Consider the following 19,542-nt stretch of genomic DNA (forward strand, 5'->3'; position numbering starts at 1 on the left):
TTTAGAGCATTAATTTACTTGGTAATCAGAATAATTGTGCAATTTGCGTCATAGGATTTCTTAAAATATTACTTCGTCTTGTATTACACAGTGTGAACCGACTCAGCTGATCATTGTTTCATGGTTCAGCTGTTGGCCTATTTGGCCCCTTTCATCTTAGTAACAAAGCTAATTCAATTATTGGCAGTAAATGCTGAAATAACATTCCTCCGAATTACTTCCATACAGAATTAGATTTCTCTGAAAGAAGTAGTACACACAACAATTAAAAATGATTTATTACCTGTTTAATTGAGATCTTAAAGTGTTTTATGAAGATAGACCAAGTTAGCCTCTTTTGTATTTTGCAGAAATAGTTCTGCTGTGGGTCTAAATGTCGTACCTTGTCAACTCTGCTTTGTTTAGAATGTGAAAAGGTTTGTTCCTGTTGGTGCACAAACCCTACTGCAACGTGGTGCAAAACAAAACATTTACAGCACACCAGCCTGCGAAGGATATGTTTCAGGGCCAGTGACTGCTGACACATTGGCACACTTCTGATGGGATAGTCAAGTTCAACAGTTCTGTTGAGGGCTGAAACAGAAATACGGGTGCTAACTTGCTCTGTCTTCTTAAAACTTCCACTGAGCTCTGACTGAGAAGTGAGAGCAGAATTTGCATTTGTAGCTAAACTATTCACACAGTCACACTGTCCCACTTCTGATCTTACCTGCCAAACCCAACCATTTATATCTCCTCAGAACTTCCTTCGCTGCCAAAAAAACAAGAACAATTACAACCTCGTGTGTGAGACACTGCAGTTCTTAGACTGTATCTGTGGCAGCACCACAGGGGGTCTCGGTCTACTGGGACTGTACATCAACGAGAAGAACGTGGCCCTCATCAACCAAACACTGGAGAGTCTCACAGAGTACTGCCAAGGCCCCTGCCATGAAAACCAGGTACATAAAGAGACTACACTAGAGTTGGAGGCTGAAACTGTACTGAGGCACTATCAGTCTTTTTCATACATTTTATTATTTACTTCATACAGAACTGCATTGCCACTCACGAGTCCAATGGAATTGATATCATTATCGCCCTGATCCTTAATGACATCAACCCACTTGGGAAAAAGCGGATGGACCTGGTGTTGGAGCTCAAGGTGAGACTGCTGGGAAGTTGTAAGTGACGTGGAAGAAGGATCTACACTTTAGTTTGAAACTGGGGGATTGGGTTAACTCTGGGTTTGGGTCTTGGGCCAAAAATGAGAAGAAAAAAACTGTGCAGTAGTTTCCTTTCATAGCAGGATGGAATATCACTAACAGGCTAGAAGTATAAGAGCTGGACATTCATTCGTCTGAGCTTGCACTCACCTGCCAAGACAAATAGCTGCTGAGTGCATTTTCCTAGAGCACCAGGGTTTCTGTCTGTTTTCCTTGGATGAAGAAACTGACAGAGCTTAAGTTCTTAGTGCTTCCTCTGCTTTTTTCACTCTCAGAACAATGCATCCAAGCTGCTGCTCGCCATCATGGAGAGCCGTCACGACAGTGAGAATGCAGAGAGGATCCTGTACAATATGAGGCCCAAAGAGCTGGTGCGGAAATGGTGTTGTGCATCTTGTCCTTTTCTCAGCTGCTTGAGCTGTTCACCTGAGTAATAATATCACATGTTATCCTGTAAAAAGTATAAAGTTGTGTATGCATGTGTGCGTGTGTGTCCAGGTGGAGGTGATAAAGAAGGCCTACCTGCAGGGAGAGGTAGAGTTTGAGGACACAAAGGAGGAGGAGGACAACGGGGAAGAGGAGGAGCATGATGCCGCTTCCCCCCGAAATGTTGGACACAACATCTACATTTTAGCTCACCAGGTCTGCTGTTCATCTCTCTAACATGTTTTGTAGAATTCCATGTGCATTGCATGACACGTAATATTGATAATTCATTCATTAAGCTCAATTCTCGTTGCTGTTTGTCCTCCATACAGTTGGCGCGTCACAACAAGGAGCTGTCCATGATGTTAAAGCCAGGAGGTACCAGTGGAGAGGGAGACGAGGCCTTGGAGTTCTACGCCAAACACACCGCTCAGATAGAGGTCACAACACGCAACCCTTGTCACATAGTAGAATTCCACAAAACAAGTTAATCATCTATAAAACTGAATGTTTATTGTATGTTTGCAAAGGAACTGTCACAAAATATACACCTTATACACCTGCAGAGGTATTTGCTCCGTGGAGGTGACTGCATGTCTCTCTCTGTTCAGATTGTGCGCCAGGACCGCACCATGGAAGAGATAGTGTTCCCCGTGCCCAACATCTGCGAGTTCCTGACCTCGGAGTCAAAGCTGCGAGTCTACTACACCACAGAGAGAGACGAGCAGGGCAGCAAGATCAATGACTTCTTCCTGCGGGCAGAGGACCTCTTCAATGAGATGAACTGGCAGAAGAAGCTCAGAGGTAGGGTCAAGACGTAGCTCGTGTAGTGCACGTAGTGGTTAAATACATATTACTAATATTTCTATCAGTTACGTCAGATGATACAGGACACAAACTCTTCTTCTGTAGAGAGAAGTGTAATAACACTGACACATAGGATACACATGATTAAATCAATTAGCGTTAATAATAGATTAATCTTTCAGTCTATGTAATATCAGAAAGTAGTGGTTGGATAACCATCACAAAATGCGCAGCGTGACGTCTTCGGATTGCTTGTTTAGTTTGTCCAACAAAACAAAATCTTAAAAATTTCAAACTATATAAAAGTGTTAAAACCTGAAAATCCTCATATTTTAGAAACTGGAAGCAGAATTGATAAATAGTTTAAGCAATTAATCCATTATTGAAACAGCTGCTGATTAATTCTCAGTACACTATACATAATGCTTCAGGCAAGAGATGCCATTGACAATTATCTTAATAGGAAAGAACAATGGGTGGTGGGAGAAGTCTGTTCACACAGCTGGTGCAGAAGCATGTAGCAAGTAAGAGCGAAGCACAATGAGGAGCATTATGATTTGACCACTTCTCTTCATAAATGTGGCCGTTTATTTTAAGAGCCGCCTGATGCTGATCAGCTGATGGAGTGCACAAACATCTCAGTGCCTTTTTTATTTTTTATATCCAGAAATAACTTCATGCTTCATGCTCCATTATCCCCCAACGTGATGGCCCAGTGATTTGCTCACTGTCGCCTCGCAGTGCTGAACCCTGACGGCCAGCTGGGGGCCTGTCTGTGTCTGTGTGCTCTGGCTTCCTCTCACAGTCTAAATACATGCAGGTTAGGTGAACTGGAAACTCCAAATTAACTATAGGTGTGAATGTAGCTGTGTGACTATTATGTCTCCCGATGACAGACTGGCGACATGTCTAAGGTGTAACCGGCCTCTCGCCCAATGCATGCTGGGATAGGCCTCAATCCCTGCGAGCCTGGGCAGGATAAGAGGGTAAAATGCGTCTCCCCAACATGACAGCAGGGATAACAATGACACCCTGTGTGCGCTCGCGTTATGTGCGTGCATGTTTCCACTGTCTAAAAGCAGACAGGGGCTTTCCACATTCTTTGAGCCGTGAAACATTTGTACAGTAACCTTATGAATCACAACTGAGAGCTCTCTTGCTCATGCACACAAACACACACACACACACACACACACACAGACACAGACACAGACACAGACCCGCACCCACACTCAGTCACACTTCTAGTCCACATACAAGACAGCATACCCACGCAAAGCCATATTTTGTCTCTCACTCAGAAGAGGGGATGGACAGAGAAAAGTCCCTGCATCTGTTGTTCTTTTCCATCAACAGCAGAGGACAGAAAATAGCCTATTAAATGGCAGACTGTGTGTCTGAAGCAAAGGTCAAACGCTTTCTTCATTTTGACCTTTTTAAAACCTTATTTTTAGTGTCAACATTTTAACAAACATTATTAACAATGTTGGCTTCTTTAAATTCCTTCTGCATTATTTTCAAGTACAACACTGTCCCCATATTACTTTATGTCAAGTTATTGTCTTTATGAATTGAGCCAATTTTACTAAATAAGAGTTCTTATTCTCAAATTAACCCTGTATCATGTTCACACATTGGGTATGTGATAATGACATTAGTGCTGAAACAATTTGTTGATTAAACAGTTATTTGACAGAAAATTAGTTGAAAACACTTTTGATAATTGATTTGTGGTTTATTTTTTCATCATTATCTATTTCATCAAAAATGTCAAATATTCACTAGCTTCTTAAATGTGAGGATTTGCTACTTTTCTGTGGTTAGTATCGTTTGAATTGAATATCTTCGGCCTTTTAGACTGTATATCGGACAAAACAAGCAATCTGAGGACTTCATCTTGGGATCTTGGAATTTACAAACAATTTTCTCAGTTTTTCTTACAATCTTCCTAAATCATATTGTATGTGATTTTCAAATTTGAAAAATATCTCTAATGTCTCCCCCTCAGCCCAGCCCGTGCTGTACTGGTGCTCCAGAAACATGTCAGTGTGGAGCAATGTTTCCTTCAACCTGGCTGTGCTCATGAACCTGCTGGTCTGCTTCTTCTACCCTCTGGAGGGGGTACAGGGAGGTCAGTCAGTCACATCCTGCTACTAATATCACTGTAAGGTCTCACTTCACATTTCCCGTGGCTCAATAATTGTTTTAATTCAGAATTAAGCAGATATCAGCTTAGCTCTGGTGAAGCTGCCTGTCACTCTTTCATGCATATGAAGCAATTACTGTTGCTGCGGTGAATTCCTTCGTGCATCTTGATGTTGTATACATCGTGGAGGCATGTTTGTTAGTACTGCACTCTTCTGGCATTCAGACTTCTTTAGAAACTGGGGTCAGACTAAGGTTATGCGCTCAAAAATGCAAAACAGGAAGGACAGGGGCTTGCTGATATGTCTTCCTGCTACAAACTTACAAATTACATTTTACAGCCCCTACTGTCATGGCATATTGATGTGAGGAGAATAGATGGAGCTGATCCCCTGCAATTTCAGGCTATGTTGAATTTATAGCACTAATTGCTACAAGCCAGCAATAAAGCCTCAATATACAACCCGAAATTAGGGGGAAGCGAAAAAACCATTTCCGTATTGTGTCACACATTTTATCTTGTACCCAGTTCGTATTTTGTATTTTTAACTTTGTTTCATTTACATCACACTCTGAAAAAGAAACAATCTGTAAAGTCAGCCACCCACAGAGGTAGACATTTGAAGAGCTAAACCTCAATCCTTCTCCCGGGCCTCAGCATTGACCCAGTGATCTTCTTCTACCGCAATGTCCTGATCTGCTGACTTCTTATCACCTGACCAGGATTAGGAGCAGGATCTGAGAAGCCCTCTAACTTTGTTTAAGACACACCCACGCACACGCACACACACACACACACACACACACACACACACACACACACACACACACACACACAGACACAGACTAACCACAACCCATGGCCTCAAAGCTTGAGCTCATATTTGACTTTGAGCACTATGGAGACCACAATAAACACAGGAGTGCCTTGTGGCATTTCAGGTAAGACAAAGTCATACACAACATATCAGGTGATCAAAAAAACGTCATACATCATGTTTTACACTTCAAACAAGACAATTTATTGAGCTGTCCGCCTCCTCAGAAATGCTCCTCAGTGATGTTTGTCTGTTTGCTTTCATTCTGTCAGTGGGTTCAGTTTTCCGTGTGAATCTCTCCCGTGCTACTCAGATTCATATAAAGAGTGTGTTGTGATCGAAATGAAAACGTTTGCAAATTTGAATTACCATTTCTATTTACATATATTAAAAAAATGAACAATGAATATGCGAATGAGAATGCAAATAAAAGAATATCCACAGGATAATAACATTTCAGCTTATATATATCTTCATGCATCTCACATCACTTCTTTTACATCTTCAAAAAAATCAAGATTTGAAATTTTGACAAACCAATGAGCAAATTTGCGCAATACTATAAGTTTGCATGCATATGTTGCAAGTATGCAGTATTTTTTCCTTTTTTAAAACTTTATGACAAAACTAAAACTCCATGTTGGCCTTCACTATTGTACAAAAAGAAACTGAGTTCACAACATGAGTACGGTCTGACTGGATTTCTCCTCGACACTGGAACTTGGCCTGTGTGCAAGACATCATCACGTGAGACTCCAGCATACCTTTGGCCTGCTTTAACAGGCACTTTTATGGCTTTTGGCCCTTCCTTCTCTCTCTTACTCACACACACACACACACACACACACACACACACACACACACACACACACACACACTCCCATACACACTCTCCCTTTGCTCTCCTCCCTCCTTTGCTTGGGGCTTTAGAATGAGGGTTATAAGAGCAGGAGATCTGGGTCAATATGTTCTGCCTGCATGCATGACTGACTGCCTTTTGCTGAATAGCTTTGCTTAGCGCCACACACTCATAGCACATGCTCACACGCAGCCAGTGCATGCTTGCATTCTTCCCAACTGTTGATTGTAATAGATGTTTGTGCACAATCTTCAAGTGTAAGGTAGCTACAGAGTTTGTAAGTGCACGTATGCGCTCCTCTTTCAGTCTGCCACATCACTGGAGCTGTGTGTTGCTCCCTGCTCGTTCCTCATGAATCTTTCAGCTGAGGTATTTTTAGAGATGGCTGTTATGTAAGTGGCACCTGTCATGTGATCTCCACAGGGATTGGGAGGGGAGAGAAATCTAGAGGAAGGGAAGGAGGGAAGGAGACAGAGGGAGGCAAGGTGGGAGGAGAGGAGGGCTCCCTTACCCGCAGTACTCCCCTTCTGTTTTCTCATCCACTGCAACTTTTTTTTTTTAATCCTGGCAGTTCTGCCCCATTTTCCTTTCTCTTGCTCTTTTTCTACCTTTCTAACATCCACACATTCATCTGTTTCTCTCTTTTCCTTACCCATATACACACTTGCACACGCTAGTCATCGCGTTTTAAGGGTCAGTTACAGAGGCAGCAGGTTGGGTGTGGCCTTGTTTTTAGGCTGGTCAAACCTGGCTGAGGGTTTTAGCCTGAGTGACAGGTTGCCACACAAAACTCCTGACTAGGACACTAATCCTGGATTTACCCTTAGATGAAGGGGAGCATCAGGTAGGCTCTCACTAAAGCTTAGCACACACACACATACACAAAAAGGTATGTCATATACTTTTGAGTGTTATGTAACTGACTCTCTTTGAGTTCAAAGTCTCACTAATGAAGGCCCGAGGCCTGCCTGAGAGGCAGAGCTTCGTAGAAGCCAGTTAAAAATCTGTTGATGCAGACAAGGCCTCATTCAAGCTGCAAACTGCACTGTCATCCTCGCAACATGAAACTACTCCACAAATGGCAAATTCACTGTGTAACAGCGTTGTCAAATTCATCAGTTTTAGCTGGTATTCTTTATAGCTTGTGCATTAATACAGTTGGTGTCCTCGCGTGTGCATTTATCTACTGCAGTTATGCTGGATCCCCACCTGTCTGCACTGCTGTGGATGGGAGTCTTGGCAACGCTGGTCATCGTTATCATCATGCCCCAACCACTGGGCATCCGTGCCCTCGTCATTATCACCATCCTCCGTCTCATCTTCTCTGTTGGCCTGGAGCCCACCCTCTTCCTTCTGGGTGCCTTCAATGTGAGTAGTCTGCCTTAAAGGGTCAGTTCACCCAAATTGCCACTGGTGGTATCAGGTCATGCAGTTAGTTTTGCAGAACTGAAACAATTAGTTGATTCATCGATTAGTTGAACCACAGAAAACTAATCAGCAAATATTTTTATAATCGATTAATTGTTGCAGTCATTTTATATTTCTATATTTCTATTCTATTGGGTTTTGGACTGTTGGTGGGACCAAACAAGCAAGTCGAAGATGTCACCTTGGGCTCTGAGAAAGTGAAGTGTTTTTCCGTAATTTTGGGTGAGCTGACCCTGTAAACGCTTCTCGTCTCTCCTGCGTGTGTGAGAGTGTACTTTTGTTAGTAATTTTCCCCCGAGAAATGCTAAAAACACGCCACTTCTATTTCAGCATTCACAGTACTCAGTACTGAGAAACTTCCACTGCGCTAGTTCCAGTTCTTCTTTCAACTCTCACTCACACTGATGCCCACTTGGCAGGCCAGTGCCCTGTCTGCCTGTGGTGTTGCACCCCCCCACCCCCCCCTCCCTGGCAGCGCCTGTGTTATGGGGTGTGAAGTGCGTCACTGGACCCTAGAGAGTGTAACACCACCCCTGCACTCGCCAGGGATTTTCTAGATGTGCTCTTAAACACAAACACACGCACACACAAAATAAATCATCTCTCCCCTCAATCGCTCTGTTTACATGTACACAAGAAACCGGGTTATTGAGAGAGATCAGGTTAAGGTAGGGAATCTGAGAACACGTTACCATGGACTGCCTAACCTGGCTACTCTAAAATTTAGTTTACAAGCAGCTGGTCAGTAGTCAGATGTCTCCCTGACTGGGTTTTTTGCAGATGTGTGAATTTTTCAAATAGCCCATGCTTCATCACTAAAGACTAATTTCAGTGTATTTTAGTGTCAGTTTCATTCTTAGTGAGACTTTAGATTTCATTATTGCAGATAAAAGGATGTCGCAGTGATACTTTCCCTGTCTTACGTCTTTATCAAGCACATGCACTCTCATAAAAACCCTGCTAGAAACTCGATTAAGCGTATACATGACCAAGAAGTCAGGTTTCTCCAGCTGGCATCAACAGAAGCTGTGTTAACCGGGTTTCTGTTAATCCCTTTGCCTCATTTTGCCAATAAACAGGTTACTTATGTGCATGTAAACACACTCCATGTGTCCTCATTTAGCTTAAAAGCCACCCCCACCATGTTGCTGTCTCTCTGTTTCTGACCCAGAGCCCTCGGGCCAAGGCCATGTTGATTTTTCAGTATTAAAATGATTAGTGGTTGATCGTCCTGGTTTCTAATTATTAAAGAGAGACTGACTTTATCTTCCAGGTGTGTAATAAAATCATCTTCCTGACAAGTTTCGTGGGGAACAGAGGAACCTTCACACGCGGCTACAAAGCCATGGTGCTGGACTTTGAGTTCCTCTACCACCTCATTTACCTCATCATCTGCTCCTTGGGGGTGTTTGTCCACGTCTTCTTCTACAGTCTGTTGGTGAGAGAAACACACATACCCCAAAACTGAGAATTCAGTGCAAGAGAAAAAGTATAAGAAAAGGAAATCTAATCCAACACTTCATTCTTGTGTAACGTGTGTAGAAGATGGCAGCATGTAACCTAAATGAATGCATTACATGTTTACAATGTTTACAATGATTTTGCCTTCTGAGAGTTCTTCTTACAATAAATCTATAGCCACATATTTCTCCTTGTGTTTTGTAATGTGTTCTTTGCCTCTGCAGCTGTTCGACCTGGTATACAGAGAAGAGACCTTGCTGAATGTCATCAAGAGTGTGACTCGTAATGGACGCTCCATCGTGCTCACCGCTGTGCTGGCTCTCATCTTGGTCTACCTGTTCTCCATCGTTGGCTACATTTTCTTCAAAGACGACTTCATCCTGGAGGTGGATCGTATTCCCAACGCAACTCTGAGTGAGGACAGACTCCTGTCATTTATCATTTTTCCTAGGTTTTTCATTTCAGAAAAGACTATTTTATGCTTATGCACTGTCCCTTCCTACTTTCTAGAAAGTGTAGCCAGTCTGGCCAGCGAGTTTCTGTCTGCAGGAATGTGTCAGGCAGGGATTGATGAGAACTGCACCACAGGAACCCTGCAGGAAGGTAATGTATGCTGGAACACTGGGTTTTATACATGTTTAGCGTGAGAAATTTGTCTTTGTGTCTTGTGTGGATTGTTTGTCATGAATTCAAAATCAAAAAGTGGTAGCAACAAGCTCAATTTAAAATGTTGTTCATTTTAGTTGGTTGAGGTTTTGTTGAACTGGTTGGTTGTGCAGCAGCGTAATCGAGTTTCTAGACTAGCCGCCATATTTGAAAATTAGGAGAAAATAAAAATAACAGTCCAGCAAGTGGTTCATGTAGGAAGCGTTTATGGTGATGCCCAAGAGAAGTAGAGAACTGGCAATCATCTATTGTAGCGTCTACTTAAAATGTTGGGAAATCATCGTTGGCGTTGTCAGGCCACAGCAAGTGAAAGGAAAATAGTTTGATGTTTTTGTAGAGATAGTGCACTGTTTCTTTGTGTTCTGCAGTTTCATATTAATTCATGTGACTCTGTCGACTGTCAAATTTGAGCTGAACTATTTCCATGTGACCTCATTGACCCTCATGTGCCTGGGAACTCCCCGTGAGTCAGGATGTGAGGCGTCTTCCAGACAGTTACCTTTGACTCTCTAACACTTTTGTTCTGTTTGTTCTCAAATTTAGAATCATAGTCCAAAACATTGTCAGCGATTCGACACATAAACTGGCCCAATTAATTCAGTAAAAACAGAACAGCGTCAGTTTCATTCCCTCGTCCATCAGTCCAGACGTAAGAACATTAAAATGATTTGGCCATCAATAACCACAGTTAGCAAGGGGATCATAATATGTTCTATTCTGTCCCTCACTCAGTCAGAGGTCCATAAATTCATAATTCATGAATGTGTCTTCCTCTTAACTATTCAACAACGACCTATAAACTTTATCAAATTGGATAAATGATTCATAAACAAGTTCAACCAAAGCTGTTGTCACATTCCAGCTAAACAAAAACATTTTTGCTTTGACTAACTGCCTTCACACTGTGAACCACAACGTGTTAACAACGTTTCAACAGATATCAAGTTCTGCAACTGCAGCCAAGGATATATATGACCGAAGAGCAGATGATACCTTATATTTACACCGTGACTACAAGCCTATCAAATCTCTAACACAGACTACTAATAGTTATTTAGAATTAGAGCTAATAATAAGAACAAGCTAATAATCTAGTCGGGATTGGTCGGGAAAAGTCATAATATTACTTACTACTACTTACTAATACTTAATGCATCATGAATATGGTATAAGATTCTTATGAAAGTTTAAAGGAACATCAAATGTAGTGTCGTGTGTCACACTGTCTTATATACAATCAATTAAGTCATCATGATGTCTTAATAAAGGTTGCATTAGTGCTGCACCCACACCGCTTACTCTTGTAAAAACAGAGTTTACAAATTACTTTACAACAATGATCTCCATGATGGCAGCAGCCATTGTTTGGCCTCTGTATTGAATTAGTGTTTAAAATGCAGCCACATCACTGATAAGTCCAAGTGTTCTGTATGATTTGAAAGAATATTTTTATGTTAGTTGAACTGATATCATGTGAACACAGCAGATGAACACAGCAGAGAAAAAAACACTTTGTGACACCATATTATGATACAGAACAGTGATTTAACTCATACTGAAAATAGTTATATATCACAGTATATTGTATCATACCTCACTTTTGATTTTACTTGCCTTTGAGCAATATGATGAGTTCCTGAAGAAGTACTGTGATTGGCATGCCATTCTACTAAGACTTTTACATTACCTTAATGTTCCTGCATAATCTCTTTAGGTCACATGAGTTAGTTTAATGCTTGTTGTGAGCCACAGCTTGATGCTTTTGATGTTACATAAACAAAAAAATGTAGGTCTGATTAACCGGTTCGACCAGTTTTATTGTGCAAGCATTATTGTGTAAAGGATGTTCTCTGGCACAGCAGTGATGTAAATATACGGAGTGTATCAGTTGTTTATGAAGGTCTGTAAACAAATACACACCTGCCACTGATAAATAAATGTTTACAGCCTTTTACACCCTCTTAAATGATTTGAAGCTTTCCTTTCTGCTTCCTCAGATTTTGGGAGTGACGGTGAGGAGGACAGCGAGATGGAGCGGACGTGTGACTCTCTACTTATGTGTATCATTACTGTGCTGAGTCATGGCTTGAGGAGTGGCGGGGGTGTAGGGGATGTTCTTCGCAAGCCTTCCAAAGAGGTACGTGCAACTCTAATTAGACCCCTGACTGTACTGTGTGTGTGTGTGTGTGAGTGTATAGGCTGAGAGGGTGTAGCACCCACAGCTGCAGCACGGGTCACGTGAGCGAGCTGTGAGCCCATCCAACACTAAACTTGCATGGAGGTTTCACAATGTTTCCATACAGCTGTACTGCCTCCGCCTTGTGTGAGAATTAAACCTCAAAATAGATTTCCACTGAATTCAGGCTCAACCGCTAATGATGTCAAAAGAGGATGTGAATGTCTGCCTCACGTATTCACAACACAATGCAACTTGGGCCAAAATGTCTTGCTGGCTGCTGAGGTGTATTACTGAAGTAAAATAGCAGTCAGCCATATAATCACATGGGTGGCAGAGTGGCTCAGTACATTGTTGCTTTGAAACAAGCCTGTACTAAAGAAGTGTGTGTATGTGACTGCATCAGGCTTGTGACCGCTGCAGGGTATTTCCCTTCTGTTGAATGCATTCAGGGACGAGCGCACCCCATTACTTTAAAGAGGATGAACTAAAAGTGGAGAATAAGTGACTGAAACAAACATTTCTCTTCTTTGTTGGACATTAAAACTTTAAACTGTATCCTACCTACGGAGACAGGCTGTGTCAGGTTGACCGGCTTTCTGCTGTCTCTGTTACTGTAGCATCTGGCAGGTTAAACCTGTGGTCTTGTGTTTCCATTAACATCCATGATGATGCAGGTTAACCTCGTTTTAAACTCATAACATCATCCCCAACACATGTTTACATAAAGACTTGCCCTTTGGGTCATACATTTAAATGGGACAATATTTCTATATTTGTCCTCCACGATACTGTACAACCTCTTCTTAGATTTACTCTTGATCGCACTTCGTTGTCAAAATAAAGTTAATCATTACTATGATCTGTTAATTTTCTAGTCACTGCCTCTGAAGAGACCCTGTCCAGAAGCTACTGTTGTACGCATTTCGGTTGACCCTACTCCACATTTAACCCTGTTTCCTGTTGCTTTCCCAGGAGCCACTGTTTGCAGCCAGAGTGATATACGACTTGCTGTTCTTCTTCATGGTCATCATCATTGTCCTCAACCTCATCTTTGGTGTTATCATCGACACCTTTGCTGACCTGAGGAGTGAAAAGCAGAAGAAAGAAGAAGTCCTGAAGACAACCTGCTTCATCTGTGGTGAGACTGCTCAGCTGATCTGTTAATGGAGAATCGCTGTAGGCTCCCTAGTTTTTTTGTTACATGGTGCACTGTGCAAACGTGACCAGTGCTTGACCTATTAGTTTAATCAATTAGTCAATCAACAGAAAATATACTACAATTTTAATAACTGATAGTTATAGTAATAGTTTTAAGGAAAGAGAAATATATAAGTTCTACCTTCTTCAGCTTTTGTTTTTTGTTGTTTAGACAAAATGAGCAACAACTTGGGCTTTGGGAACTAACACGGAATATTTGTCTTTATTTTCTGACACTATATAGGCTAAGCAGTTAATCAAAAACAAATCGATATGTAGAATAATTGATGATGAAACTGTTTAGTTGCAGCCCTAAAGTTAACTATATTTCACTTTACCTCAGACAAATATATATTTAATGGTTATGTGTAACTCTTTTATCTTATGTGGCACGGCCTTCTCTGCCAAGAATTCAGCAGCTTGTGTTTTCCTAAGGATATTGTCATGGGAATCAAACCTCTAACTTTGCAGTGAAAGGATTACTTCTCTAATCATTAGGACGCCCTGCCAGCCCGGCTGTTGGAAGGACTCTGTGTTTCAAAGACGTCATTAGGACTCTTCCACAATCCATCTGATGTCACTTGCTTAATTCCCAAATTCGCCTCTCAGAATGTTTGATTTCTTCAGTGTATTTTTGTGGTTTCTGGTAAGCACGTCTGTAAAGGTGTATGCAGTTTGTTGCAGTCCACCTCCCCCCTTTTTCACTTCGCTGTCGTTCCAAAGAAGGCTGAGTCATGAGAGCTTCCTGCCACTGCTCTGCTCGCCTCCATAATTCATGTCTGTCTCACACGCACAGACATTTTCTCCCACTCACTCACACACGCAAACTTAATTTTAATACCATATGTTTTGTGCAACTTCACCGATCACCCAAACTCTGTCCCTCTGTGTAGCCTCATCTGCATTTCCTTATATGCACATTACAAGTGTGAGTGCCTAAATATGTACATGCTGCTGTGTGTGTGTGTGTGTGTGTGAGCCCAGCAGGACATGCCGTATGTGAGCATGTGTGTGCGTGCGTATGTTGGGTCAGGCAATCAGGACAAGTGGTAAGCATATGGAACGAGAACAGTATTATGTCACCCAGCCAGCCATCAGCTCTGACTCACTCATGTTAAAGAAGGCCAGGCCACAGGGGGAGCTGCCGTCTCTATGGTTTCCAGAAGGGCCACAAGGGAACAGGAGATGCAGAGATTAGGAGCCGACCTCCACAGGCTTATGTGGCTCTCCATCCTCTTGCTTGGTTTCATAAGCCATCGATCTTTCTCTCAGTCTTGTATTAGCTTTGAGATCTTTCGGTCTGTAGCCAATGATTGATTCATGTCATGGACTTCCTGTGCAGGATGGCTGAGTTTGTTCTGTAGCTGAAATTATTTTAGTTCAAGAAATCAGATTCAACCTTATAACTTCCATCTTCTATAGAAGAAACAACTGACTAATAAATGTCTTAACGGTCCTCTCAAGAACACTGTTTGGATTTTGGTTCTGTTGTGTCATTACAAATTACAAAAAAACTATTGTTGTAGATTACTGAACATGTAATCCAGCAGCAAGTCTTAACATTAATGAGAAATGCTCCCAACACCAGTTGGTTCAGTTTTTATTCTTTTGGTATCCTGTAACATGGGTCTAAATATAGAGACATCCCCTGCTTGTTTAAATCAAGCCCCCTGAGATTTTAGCCCAGGCTGTACTCTATCCTTCGTTTACATCAGTAATATTAATGTACAGCTGGATGCTCCCTTTACTATTTATGTACAATCATAAAATGTGTGTTTTACTGACATAATTTAAGTATCTGAATATTTATTATTATGGGCTAAAGTAAAATCAGTGTTGTAAATGAAAGAAATCATTTTCTAAACGCCGGAACACAGAGAACTAATACAGAAATTTGATATGTTGCAAGACTCTGACTCCAATTCACATGACAAGGTGATTATTTCAACCAACACAATATGTGTGAATCAAATGGACTGTAGTCAGGACTGCTAAAAGTTGTGCAGCAAAAAAACATCCTTAGAAGAATTCTCTTTAATAATACTGCATCATTCTATGGAATTGCGCATTTGAGTAGAATTCACTTTGAAGGTGTGAAGCAAACAGGCAGACCACATTTAGCATATATTCTGATTTTCAAATCCACCTAAAAAAAATCCCCAAAGCAAATCTGTCCGCTGTGTTCTCCTCTCTTCATTACTGTCTGCAATTCACTGCAAAACAGGGAAAAAAATGCTGTTTCATCTCCTTCAAGGACACAACATTAGTTCTGCTCGCCTGACAGCCTGTCATGGGTGATGTGTAATTGTCCAGAGCTTTAACCTGTGTTGAACTAAAGACTGAAGACTGCTTTACAGTACTGTGCTCCGTATTACTGGAGAAAACTGAAGTGACAGACACTGATTCCACTGAGTGTGACTGACTCATTTCGTTGTGATCTTCCATACAGGTAATTTGTTCTCAGGTCTCTCTTGCAAAAGAGACCTTTACATCAATGAGACTTCCTGAATACAAACATTGAACTAACTTAATATTTTCCTCCTACTTTTTTTCATTCATTTATTCCTACAAAGTGGCACGTTCCCTTCCCCAAAGTCATTGTGAAACAGAAACTGGTAGAATCGAAGCTAGCTGTTTTTGTCATAAACATAACTGTGACTTCGTACCATAAATAATGTGTGTTTATTGCCCCTCTACAGGCCTGGAGCGGGACAAGTTTGACAATAAGACGGTGACGTTTGAGGAGCACATCAAAGAGGAGCACAACATGTGGCACTACCTGTTTTTTATTGTGCTGGTGAAAGTTAAAGATTCCACCGAATACACAGGCCCAGAGAGCTACGTGGCGGAGATGATCAAGGTAAATAAAAAGCACAGACACACACCCTTAAAACACAAATCCACCTCCTCAGATGATACTTCCGGCCTACCCCCCCCACACACACACATTTTGTATTAGACCACGCCGCCTTGGAGGTGATAGTGATCCACATGCTGCATGAGATCAGGAGCAGCAGTGTTGTTGATGTCCACAGGGAGTATTGAGGGTAAAAGACATGTTTTTCTGAAGGGAATTGTTTGTCCCTTCCACTAAGTTACTTCACTGCTTGATGACATATATTTCGTCCCTGTGCTTTCATCATTTCAAAGCCATTCTGTGGAATTAGTGCGGGCCGTGGCTGCTTTCATAGATACTAGTCTGGTGAAGCAATCTTGAATGAGAGAGCAGTATGATGGGCGTTTCCCCTTGTGTCACGTTTTTTGGTACAGTAGCTATGGTCGAAGAAAGTTCATCGGGTTATACTACTTAGTCAGACTTGTAAACATGTACTGGCCCGTCTCACACACCTTAATACAGCAATGTGTTCCTCTTTTCTAATCTCAACTGACAGACATACCGGCCATGCACATTTAATGACACAAACAGACCGCTGCGCACAAACAGGAAGTTAGTGGAACAAGACAGTGCATGATTCGCAATCTAACCCTATACCAGATCAGAGCATGAGAAGGAGTCTTTGGTTAGTTCACAGGGGTTTCCATTATAGTACAGTATGTGCTCAGTCTGAGGTCATTCACTCTCCATTGTTACTCCTGCAAAAACAGATTGCAGACCAGCGTCATTCGGAGTTCGCATTTAAGCACCTGATTGCCAAACTGCAGCACCTTCCTGTTAAAGTTACCAATATGTTTCTGACATAACTCATAGTAAAATGTGCATCAACACTTTTGAATAAATAAAAAAAAGTCAGTGGCTGACATGCTTGGTCGACCACAGGAGCACAACCTGGATTGGTTCCCACGGATGCGTGCCATGTCACTGGTGAGCAGCGATGCAGAGGGGGAGCAAAATGAAATCAGGAACCTGCAGGAGAAGCTGGAGTCGACCATGAGGCTGGTGGTCAACCTGTCTGGACAGCTGACTGAGCTCAAGGAGCAGGTACGTCATGTGACAGTAAATCGTACACTCATATACTCTTTTTGTAGTATAGCACCCTTAATTAATTTTTCTTTAGCTTCAATTATAACGGGATACTGTAGATTTTTTTTGTGAAGTTATTGACAACCGGCACCTGAGTAATTACTCAAGACCACCAAGATTTAATGAACAATAACAAAAGTTGTTGGGGATTGGTTTCTTACAGTTGTACAATCACCATAATGGAACTGACAACCTAAGCTAATACCTAAATTTGTGTATTTTCAGTACAGTACTACGTCACATTATGCAGCTATCCTATAAAAGGTCAATAAAAGTTAAATGAAATATGTCAGTATCAAGGGACAGACTATTGACTGGGAGTCTTAAAGGAATAGTTTGACATTGTGGGAAAATGTACACTTATTCAGTATTTTCCTGAAAGTTAGGTGAGACAATTGATACCACTCTCATGTCAGTATGGTAAATATGAAGCTACTGCCAGCAGCTGGTCAGCTTAGCTTAGCATAAAGACTGGAAACAGCTAGCCTGGCTCTGTCCAAAGGTAACAAAACAGGCCTACCAGCACCTACCAGTTGTGGTTTTAAAAGGGGGTTATGTGTCAGACTATTTCTTGGCCATGCACAGTAACTTTAACTTCCAGGAGTCAAGAATAACATAACCTGCAGTTTTTGTGTATTTTAAATCCTGGGTTGTTTACATCCATGTTTGCTAATTTGCAGTCTTCTTCTTCTTTCCCTTTGCTGGCACATTGCTATGTTATTACAATGGAATGGCATGAAATGGGCATCAGAAACATGTATTGTGTTGCCCGCGTGCTCCAACACATGCACAATACGAAGAACGTGCTAGTGTTCAAAAGCTCCTCAGGGTACCTTTAAGCTACAGTACGGTTTTATGAACCCATGCCAGGTTACAAAGGTGATAGCTGATATAAACTTTAAACTGGTCTTTTTGTTTCCCCGTGCAGATGACCGAGCAGAGGAAGCAGAAGCAACGGATTGGTCTTCTTGGTCATCCCCCTCACATGAACATCAATCCCCAGCAGCCTGCCTGAAGGCTCTTGGGGCCAGTTTCACTAGTGCCTGAGCACTCCTGACGGTGCACCACATGTTAGGCAGGAGAATGCCAAAAGGTGTCCATCTCCAGTATGTATTTAGGTCGGTGTCTGACTGTATATTTCACCAGACACTCCTACAATAAGTGTTTCTACAACATGTGTGCTGCTGAGTGTCTGCGTGAAGTGAAAGTTATCTGAGTATGTTACTCACGGTCTGTAGTGTGGATGTGTCTGTGTGGGTGGAGTGCGCACCAAGTGCCTCGGGACCTGAGCAGCCAGTCCTGTAGGTTTAGGAGATGGAAACACTGACTTCAACTTTACTACCCTGAATGCCTTCTGCATTGTACCACACTAACAGCATGCCAAAGTTCAGCCATTGCTCCAGAGGGAGTATTCCTCTCAAGTGGCCTTGTATTGAGGTTTTAATCCTCAGTGTTGCACCAGCAAACTCAGGTCACGTGGATTTGAAGGTTTGTTTGAACTTCTACAACACATTATTTAATATTTTGCTTTTGTCTGACAGCAATAGGAAGACTTAATGATATGCAATGTATAAATAAGAATGAACTATTTTTGGGAACTGGTATTTGCTTTTATATTTGAAATTATACTATCTTTTATTTAACATGGAGACAACACCTGTAAACAATCCTGAAGAGGTCACCATACTTTTACAAAGTTTATTAATGCTGTTGTAAAACCTATACAGTGTTTTGTTTTGTTTTTATCTCCAGGGCAAGCATTAGTTATCACTTTCATAATTATTTGCAATCTCAAATGAAGGTTCTACTCGTTCCAGAACACTTTAGATAGAAAAGACTTCTGAGGAGACATTGAAACTCTTGTTGTTCAAGAGAAATAATGTTGACCTGTTGGAACCTTCTCTGTAACTATTATTCTGAATAACAAAGCACATGAACCTACTGGGGAGAAGGAGCAAATCATGTGACTGATTCCATGTTGTGCTTAATAATAGCAATGATATGGAGTCACATTGGCAGCATACTGTAAAACCAAACTTGTAGGATGTTGGGAGAAATGTTAAATTAGATTTATTACTCTACTCTGCACTGAATTATTTAATCTTCCTTTCATTCATTTAGTCCTAAAGCACTGATATTTTCTGTAGCACACAAACGATTGTTAGGTTTTGGTTGGTCACTTTGTAAAAGATCCACAAGAGGATGACTGTTTGAGTATTTGGGTGTATGTGAGAGAAAAAAGACAAAATAATAGATGTCATTTGGAGTGCTGCTTGACCAAGCTGAACTTTTATACTAATAGATGGTCTGTGTCTGAATTGTACATTCCATTCTTGGAGTCTATTTAAATAAACAAGTGTGTTAAATGA

General features: G+C 41.5%; 1 protein-coding gene across 1 annotated transcript in view; it reads left to right on the forward strand.

Moving 5' to 3' along the window:
• The window catches only part of LOC139282897 (inositol 1,4,5-trisphosphate-gated calcium channel ITPR1-like), a 66,856-nt gene extending 47,314 nt beyond the window's left edge, over positions 1–19,542 (forward strand). Inside the window, exons 45-60 of the mRNA XM_070902801.1 lie at positions 741–941; positions 1,034–1,144; positions 1,481–1,576; positions 1,704–1,847; positions 1,964–2,071; positions 2,243–2,435; positions 4,447–4,569; positions 7,453–7,628; positions 8,962–9,126; positions 9,374–9,563; positions 9,660–9,752; positions 11,813–11,952; positions 12,967–13,132; positions 15,891–16,051; positions 16,970–17,131; positions 18,102–19,542. Coding sequence (XP_070758902.1) covers positions 741–941; positions 1,034–1,144; positions 1,481–1,576; positions 1,704–1,847; positions 1,964–2,071; positions 2,243–2,435; positions 4,447–4,569; positions 7,453–7,628; positions 8,962–9,126; positions 9,374–9,563; positions 9,660–9,752; positions 11,813–11,952; positions 12,967–13,132; positions 15,891–16,051; positions 16,970–17,131; positions 18,102–18,188 — 2,316 coding nt within the window. The 3' untranslated portion in view covers positions 18,189–19,542. The remainder of the gene's footprint in view (positions 1–740; positions 942–1,033; positions 1,145–1,480; positions 1,577–1,703; positions 1,848–1,963; positions 2,072–2,242; positions 2,436–4,446; positions 4,570–7,452; positions 7,629–8,961; positions 9,127–9,373; positions 9,564–9,659; positions 9,753–11,812; positions 11,953–12,966; positions 13,133–15,890; positions 16,052–16,969; positions 17,132–18,101) is intronic.

The sequence above is a fragment of the Enoplosus armatus genome, chromosome 3, assembly GCF_043641665.1.
Source record: "Enoplosus armatus isolate fEnoArm2 chromosome 3, fEnoArm2.hap1, whole genome shotgun sequence".
Lineage (NCBI taxonomy): Eukaryota > Metazoa > Chordata > Actinopteri > Centrarchiformes > Enoplosidae > Enoplosus > Enoplosus armatus.